The sequence below is a fragment of the Lobosporangium transversale genome, assembly GCF_002105155.1.
Source record: "Lobosporangium transversale strain NRRL 3116 chromosome Unknown BCR41scaffold_13, whole genome shotgun sequence".
Taxonomy (NCBI): domain Eukaryota; kingdom Fungi; phylum Mortierellomycota; class Mortierellomycetes; order Mortierellales; family Mortierellaceae; genus Lobosporangium; species Lobosporangium transversale.
In genome coordinates this window covers 74,060-82,355 of record NW_019028991.1, presented here as the reverse complement: position 1 = coordinate 82,355, position 8,296 = coordinate 74,060, and the positions used below count along the sequence as shown (strand labels likewise).

The 8,296-nt window shown below is 41.6% G+C and overlaps 2 protein-coding genes across 2 annotated transcripts; one reads left to right on the top strand and one right to left on the bottom strand.

The window, feature by feature from the left end:
* On the top strand, positions 1–2,871 carry BCR41DRAFT_351040 (hypothetical protein; the record flags this gene model as incomplete). Its single annotated transcript, XM_022023725.1, has 1 exon — positions 1–2,871. Exon 1 carries the CDS (start codon positions 156–158, stop codon positions 2,868–2,870), a length of 2,715 nt encoding a protein of 904 aa, XP_021882497.1. The 5' UTR covers positions 1–155.
* Positions 2,872–3,334: 463 nt separating this feature from the next.
* BCR41DRAFT_32459 (hypothetical protein) lies at positions 3,335–6,448 on the bottom strand. Its single transcript, XM_022021552.1, has 2 exons — positions 5,682–6,448; positions 3,335–5,025 (listed from the first exon to the last, which is right to left on the bottom strand). Exons 1-2 carry the CDS (start codon positions 6,072–6,074, stop codon positions 3,364–3,366), a joined length of 2,055 nt encoding a protein of 684 aa, XP_021882496.1. The 5' UTR covers positions 6,075–6,448; the 3' UTR covers positions 3,335–3,363.
* Positions 6,449–8,296: the final 1,848 nt, after the last annotated feature.

Here is an 8,296-nt window from a genome sequence, read left to right as displayed (position 1 = left end):
AAAAAAAAAAAAAAAAAAAAAAAAAAGCGCACGATCGTCCTTCATCACTATCCTCACCTCTTAAAAAACCCCTATTACCAAGATTTTTGTTCTTAAACAAGCTTTACCAATTTATTTTATAAGGTTACAATTGTAAAAAAGAGAGTCAGCCATCCATGTCTCACTACACGCGCCAGCCTATCGTTTCAATGCAGGCTGTAGGGATGGGGTTTGACAATGAAGAGTTTGCCAAATACCAACCGGGCTATAGCCTGGGCCATGGAGCTTTTAATGATGGTAACTACCAGCACCAGCATCATCCTATGGTTTCGAATGCCTGTGAGGCTATTCATCCAGGTACAACCACCGATGTAAACTATTTTTCAAATGGCCTCTCATTCCAATTTCCAACTCCGAACGACGGCGTAGAACAACACAGCGTTATTGGAAACGCGAAGAAATCGTCTCTTGTCTCGGTTCCTCGTGGACCGAATGGGTTGGAATCCATATCCATGTCATTTGAAGAGCTCACTACTGCGGCTATCACACCAGCAACGACAGCAATAACAACAACTCCAAAAAACAACAGGAATGTAAATATTCCAAATCATTCCAATTATACCAACAGCTCAATAAGAGGCAGTAATAGTAGCAGTCCAATTAGCCATAGTGAGAACAACTACAACAATAATCTAGTGATCCATCAATACTCAACGTCGTCAGTGGATAACTACACAATCAGCAACAATATCGGCAACAATAGTAACTCGTCTTTACTCTTCACGTCTTCACCCTATTCCTCCTCCTCCTCTTCCTCCTCCTCGCCCACATCTTCTCTGCCCATATTCGCGCCCATAGAAGCCCTTGAGCGCACTCCTGCAATGATTGCAGCAGCTACAGGATCATCAGCTTCATCCTCTGTCATGGGCTGTATGATGACAAACCAACACTATCTGCTAGTCCAGCCCGACCATCAGGAAAATCAACAAAACGGACAACAACAACACCTCCTGCAGCAGCAACAGCAGCAGACGGGCACTGCTCTCAAAACAAATGAAAACTACATGAATAATAACCCCACGCCGTCATATGTGACTTTTTCATCCAATGGGTTTCAGGGGATTGCGCGCAACAATAACCATTCGAGTGATTACTCTCAATTTGCCTCATGGAACATTGGCGTCACTGCAGTCTCGTCCGCCGCACAGTCCACTGAAGCTCATTTAATCGTTGCTCCCATTAAACCCAGCCAACCAGCGATAACAACAACGCCGACAACACCCTCAGGTATCACATGGACCAATGATACCAACATGCAGACACAGAACACTGCACCTACTGTTGATACTGCCAACTCCATTACTAAGAGCGGTATGCATTCTAAAAGCAGCAGTATTTGTGGTAGCGATAACGCTGCACTCCAGGAAGGAAGCACCAAGCAATGCCAAACCCAGCCTGTCAAGCAAACTGGGCCCCACCAGCAACAGCTTCAGATAATGACATCATTCGAGCCAGGTTTTGCATCCATATACCCACAACAACCGAACTCATCCAACAATACGACTGATAATGCTTCTACCCCTTCAGTAGGGAGCGTTAACAACATTCATCAGCTTCCCCCCAGCATGGGTTCTGCTCAAGCTCAAGCACAACTTCAGTCTCAAGCTCAAGTGCACGCTTATCCCTGGTCCCCAGTTGAATCTTGCCTTACATCAGGCTCCTCAACCCCTTCATTTGCATCCATGTCTCCTTCACTTTCGTATTCGAATACTGAACATGGAGGCAATAGTGGTGGAATATGGGGAGGCGTCTCCCCCTGCAATTCATCCCGTCCCAACTCTCCTTCATTCAATACCAACAACAGCTCTGCATGTACTCCAACTGAAGGATATGTTCCAGAACGTCGTATCCGTAGACTCGAAAATGACTTTTCTAACTTCATCATCCGCTCGCGCAAGTCTTCCACCTCTTCTACGTCCTCAAATGTTTCTCAACGACGAATGTCGACACTTCGGGAATCAACTACGAACAATAATAATAATAGTAACAATAGTAACATTAACAATAGCAATAGCAATAGCAATAGCAATAGGCTTTCATCACCTAACCCGATGTCTACCTCCAATTCAAACTCTATTACTGCCGCCTCCACTTCAACTCCAGTCTCTACTTCCTCACCCACGCATCAATGTTCAAAATGTGGACAATGCTTCGCGGGGCCAGCAGTCTTAGCTCGCCATATGGAATCGATTCATGAAAAGCTCCTGTGGAACTGTGTTGGATGCAAGTCCAATCTGTCGCGTCGGGATGCTGTGACGCGACACATCAATCTCTCGCCTATGGACTCGATCTGTCGAGAGGTTGGAACTATTGGACAGATCAAGATGATCAACGGGACAGAGATCCACTATGAAGTTAGCTCCTATCGTGCAAAGCCTCTGGATGAAGTGATGAACCGAATGGGCAAGAAGATCTCGACGTCTTTGAGGAGAGAAATTGATTTGGCAAAGGCTCGTAGCCACAGCGACAGCAATGTGAATTCTGTCTCTAGCCTCGTAGTCAATGCTAGGTCTTCTATCAGTGCTACTGCAGCTGCAGCTGCAGTAGCGGTAACAGCAACTTCAACAACCGCAGCAACAGTTTCTGCTGCAGGCGATCTCTTGACCAGTAATGGTATTTATGGGTCTGCTGGAATAGCAGCAGCAGCAACAACACATGAGGCAGGAGCCTTGATTGGCATGGGTCTGGATTTTCCTGTAGATTATACGCAGAGTTACCCAATATCGTCATTATCAATCCATACCCATCAATTCGAGTATGGCGATGAGGAGGATGGGCTGAAGAAGCGCCGACGGATGTCGCAGCCTGCTCTTTCTCAACGTAAAAAGTGATTTTTTTTTTTTTTATTTTTTTTTATTTTCTTAAACTTTTTCATCTTCACTCCATTTTCATCATTTCTTACAGACATCATAGTTATTATACTTTTCTTTTCCTTTCCCTCTTCATCTTTATCTTCATTCCATTTACTAGTTGCCCTCAAGCATCTATGAATGACATAGATTATACCCCCTCCTTTTACCTTAAAAAAAGTTACGTTGTCTTGTTTTCCTTACTTTGCTTCATTTCATTTTTTCTTTCATTTCTCTTTTGAAAGCTGATTATTATATAGTTTCAAATATACCTATTTGCCTCACCATAAAGAAAAAAGACTGCCTCATTTTTTAAAAAATTCTGATTGGTGTGCAATGGTTCATGCATGGTCCTTTTTTTTTTATATTAAACTTAAACTTTTTAAGCTTTTTTACTTCAAAATAGCTCCCTTATAACTGCACAATCTTGACACTATAAAAAAAAACACAGTTAGTAAAGGAAATAATAAAACTGTCAAATAATTGGGAGATTCAATATGAATAATACACACATGATTGTCATGATAATGCCAACGTGCATGATAAACAAGGCAACCCATGCAACAGCAACCCCTGAGCCAGGGATCCACCGAGGGACAGCACGCATCTTCAATTGACTTTTAAGATCTCCATGATGTTGAGGCAATTCATCCTCCATGTCTACCACCTTGCTCAGTGCCCCTTCGCTTCTAACACTCTCTTGGGAAGATACCTCAGCAGGTCGAGGCCATTGCAGCGATAAATCTGAGCCGGTTGGCCTCAAAAGACAATCATCCAATACCAATTTAGATTGAATCCTGGAAAGTCCAGGGATCATATAATTGTTCCCACTCAGGAATGGAGGCAGGATTTCCTCAATCTCATTAGTACAAGCCCGAGAGTCCCGGGGTTGAGTTGGAGAAGACACTATAGTAGCCCCATCACCCTTTGTCTCTGGATCTCCTCCAGTGATAGCAATTTTAGTAGCGTCGTGTTTTTCTTTAGTTGCCCCAAGCGAATCAAGGCTAGGGCATTGACCAAACTTCTCCGGCACCGATGTTCTAGATGTACGGCGCTCGCACCACAGTGTCAGTCGTCCCCAGATTGTAAGCTCCTTCTCCTCTGGCGACATAGTCAAATCAGTAATAGCTGTTGTTGCCGAGCCCTTGCTAGCCTCGGCTTCCTTTTCTTCATCGACCACTGCAAGCTTATGCTTTCTCTTCTTCAGTCTTTTACAATGAATGAAGAGTATAAATGGAATCACAAAGTTTGCTGTGGAGACAAAAAAAAGCGAACTCCAATCAACAATTGTCATAAGGAGTGAACCAGTCATCCCAGGAATAGCAAAAAGCCAGGGTATGCATCCGGCTAAGATCTTAGCCCATCTGTTACTGCAAGCCCTCGACTGAATCAAGTTATATCGCAGTACAATCATATTAACAGGAATAGAGGTGATCAGAGCAGCGACCGGGAAAGTAAAGCCAGCAATTCGTGAAAGTAAAGAAACATCGGGCGACGAGGTAATGGCTTGAACCAGGGTTGAATTAGTAGGGATCTCAAATGCCATGGCTCCAAGAATAGACACAAGTATGAATATAGTGGTCATGAGCGACACGTTGGTGCCAATAGTTTTATGCAACGAAACATTTGCCTTTTTGGCGTTGGCTAACGACGGTACGCACGCCACAAACGCATAGTTGAATAAAATCGATCCAAATGTCTGAGATATGTCTGAGCCTATTGCTGGAACGCGTGCCAGCACTAATCCATGCTGGAAAAAAGTCACAAACCATTGGATAAATATCAGTAAAATCAAAATGCAGGAACCGGCTTGCAACCAGATGTTCTCACTCAAGTTCATAAGGCAAAGAGGGATAACCAAGACGAATGCCACCAAAGCCCCAGTGCTTATAATCATTACACCAGAAAAAGGACTGGCGGATGGTAATTGCTCCGTGGCGCAGATCAGTGTTATGCTTGGATATATCTGTACGCCACAAGTCTTGCGAAACAGACATATTAAAAGATTATCGAATACTTGAGCGCAAATGGCAATCGATGCAATAATAGTTGTCTGCATAGCAAAGAAGCAGATAAGCTGGACAATAATCTGATACTTTCTGCCAAAGAATGCGAATACTAGGTTTGAGAATTCGACCTACATTATACATGCGTAATAATGAAAAATAATGAAATGAGGAGTTACTGTCAGTAAAAATGCTATCTTTGACTGATTCCGGAACAATGGTATTCCAGCTTTTTCGCGATCTACAAAATAATGGTTATGAAACACTCCTTATTGGCCAAGTGAAACCGATTCGTGCTTCAACATTACGTAGGATTCCCCGTTCTCCCATTCTACACATCCCACCCATTGAGTCCTAGGCCTTTAAACATTTTCAAGCATACCGATGAATCAAATAACACCACGTCCCCCAGAAAGTGATGGAATGGCTTTTACTATTGTTGACTGGGACTCGGAAAGAGTCATGGAGGATGACATAAAGACCATAGACGAGGAAGTTGAGGAAGAGGGTAGTAGATCAATTTATACCATAATATCAAAGAACTTTAACCCTCCATACCACGTCACTTGCCTAGGCCCACTCCCTCTTCGCCGTAAAAGGCAAGGTATGCCAATAAAGGATAAGATCCTCGAGTCTCAAGGCTCCAGAGTCAGCGCCAGCTACTTGGAGCCAGATTCATTCCAATCTCTTTTAATGGCACTTGTCATATGAGTGATATGTATTTTGTAATAGACGGAGGATTCACACAAAAAAATGTCTGAATAAACTTATGCGTAAAAAAACTTACATTGGCTTGAAAATGATCATTTCCTGGGACTTCAGCCATGGCTTCACAAATGAACATGCAGCTAAGGTAGCTTAGCAGCCCGACAAGCAGGAAACCAATGAGAGTGGGCACCCATCCAGCATTTTGCGCCACTAGTGGCAAACTGGTAGCACCAGGACCTGTTGTATTACAGATTAAGAGACTGAGTCCGCCCCAAAAAGTAATATCTTTGACAACTGTATTGGTTGCTCTCGGGTCGTTAAGACTGGATACATGGCTATGGATTGATATATCGTCCTCTATCTGGGATGCTTGTCTTGGTAGATTGATACTATTAAGAAAAGCTCCGTTCCCTGAAGGAGAAGGGATACCAAAAGCCTGGGCTTCAGATAATGCAGACATGCTCTCAAGCATATCAGGATAAAGGGTATAAGTGCTTTAAGAAGATGTGATTGTTGTTGAGAAGAGGAAAGCAGGTGTTGAAGCCGAGGCTGAGGCTGAGGCTGAGAAGCCTATGCTGGTGCAGATAGGAAGATAACAATAGGTAAACTGATAATGAATGGTTTGTAATCAAATTGAACTCTTTTTTTCTTTTTTTTTTTTGCAATCTTGTTCCGGGGTTTGCAAGGGGTCTATATCCTGTATTTTACTGTTGCTTGAGGGTGGTATAAGCTTGATTGTGTCTGGATGCATAGACAGAAGTTGGGTGCTGCAAATGTTTTAAAACAATTGCCGGAGACAACAAGATTGATTTTATAAGAAAAAAAAGAGAAGGAAGATACTTATTAATCATGGGTATGACAGGAGCGCTAAGTTCAAAAATAGGAGTTCTCTCCTATATTCTGTTTGAACAGTTAGAATTGAAGAAAAGCAGTAAAGGCAACATGAGAAATCCTCACGTGGTATGAAACCGTAGAAACTTTATCATTTGCTCGATTTGGGAAAATATGTCCTGTGTTCTTTTTTGTGTTCCATTAGATCCATTAAGTTCTTGGTTTAATACAAGTTCGTAAAGCTTATATGTATACTCATACCTCGTAATGAATGACGGAAAAAGAAGTGCCAGAACAAGGAGACAGCGAAAGAGAGTAGAATGGATTAGAGTAGGATAGAGTGGAATAGAGTAGGATGGAGTAGACTAGAGCAGAGTAGAGTAGAGAAGAGCTACTTGGTAGTAATGAGTGTGGCGTATAACGGAGAACGAATGAACATGTAAGCGAGCCTGGAAACAGTAATGATGAATGATGAACAGTTGCGAATGAGTGAAAGAGATGTTTCTAGGCCCGTTCTCTTTCTCATGGCCACTTTTTTTTATTTTTTTTTATTTTTATTTTTTATTGTAGTCAGACCTTCTGTGATTGGCCCAAGGGAAAAGGGATATCAACGATATAAGCCTTCATGTGTTCTTTGGAATTGTAAGTTCCATTAAAAAAGCATACCGTTTCAGTACATTGCCTGCGTATCCAAGCTAAAACAAGTCAAGTAGTTTTCAATAATGAGGAAGAGTGGCATTTAGAGAATGTTTATTTCCTGCATCTCGAAGGTCCCCCTGCATGCTCTTTGTTCGTTGCAGACCCTAAAAATTTCAAACTAGTCACAGAACCATCCCAATGTTCATATTAAGGACGCGCTTCAATTACTATAATAGACAGTAATGATCAAAGACGAAATGCTCGACAACAACGTTGGTCGGAAAAAAAATGCAATGTTTCTCATCAGGACTTCTTCCTGACTTTACTATTTCCCTGATCCAGTAAGATGCCTTGTGTTTCCTAATGATGCAGCGGTCATATGCAGTATTTGTCGGTTTGCCTACGGAATATGAAAAGGGGGGAATGTAATTTTTTACTAACTAAGGACGACATAGTTTGAGTTAACTTTTATTGAGCAGAAATCAGATTTCCAATCGGTGAAACAATCAAGCGCTTAAGGTTGAAGTAAAGGGGAGATCTTTTCATTTTTAAACCTTGAAAATGATCCGAAAAAGAAACAGCAAAAAAAAAAAAAAAAAAAAAAAAAAAAATAGGATGCCTGCATTGCAATCGTGTCTATCATTCATCGAAAGAAATCTCATTGTTGATTGTTTTGACGTTTTATATTGTCATTTCTGTTGGAGCTGTGCTAGTGTAAAGAAGTAAGTTTCACATTGTTAAAGAGGTGCTAAATAGTTCTATGCGGCTACTGCCTTTACTGCTTGATTGATTCAAACCTTAGTAAGATAAGAATCTTTCGAAAGATTGAGCTCATTAAAACCGTTATAATAACTGTCCTAGGAAAATCATGCAACTCTATTGTCCGTATGACATGAACTGGATATGTACGCCTCAAAATAACTATGAGTCAATCTCTCGGACGTGTATGGGATCAGCAACTAGATCGACATATTTACACATTGGTGCTTCGATGTAAAAATTACACTAAGAGTTTCTAGCAGTTTAGAATATGGAAGATAATTTTCAAAAAAAAAAAAAAAAAAAAAAAAAGAGTCAATAGGCATAAGGGCGAAAAAGTATGATTCCCTTATACTGCAGTGATTGCAACAACTCTTTATTTGTCACAAAACAAACAAAGTTTTTGTGTATACCCTGAGACGTATCTCAAGGGGGGGGACTGATGGTTTGCACCACTCAATACAC

What these genes read in the sequence shown, in the direction of transcription:
- BCR41DRAFT_32459 (XM_022021552.1), bottom strand. Translation starts at nt 6,074, where the DNA reads ATGCTTGAGAGCATGTCTGCATTATCTGAAGCCCAGGCTTTTGGTATC. An exon ending in ATGATCATTTTCAAGCCAAT is followed by an intron (nt 5,026 to 5,681) that starts GTAAGTTTTTTT and finishes TGTATAATGTAG; the next exon opens with GTCGAATTCTCAAACCTAGT.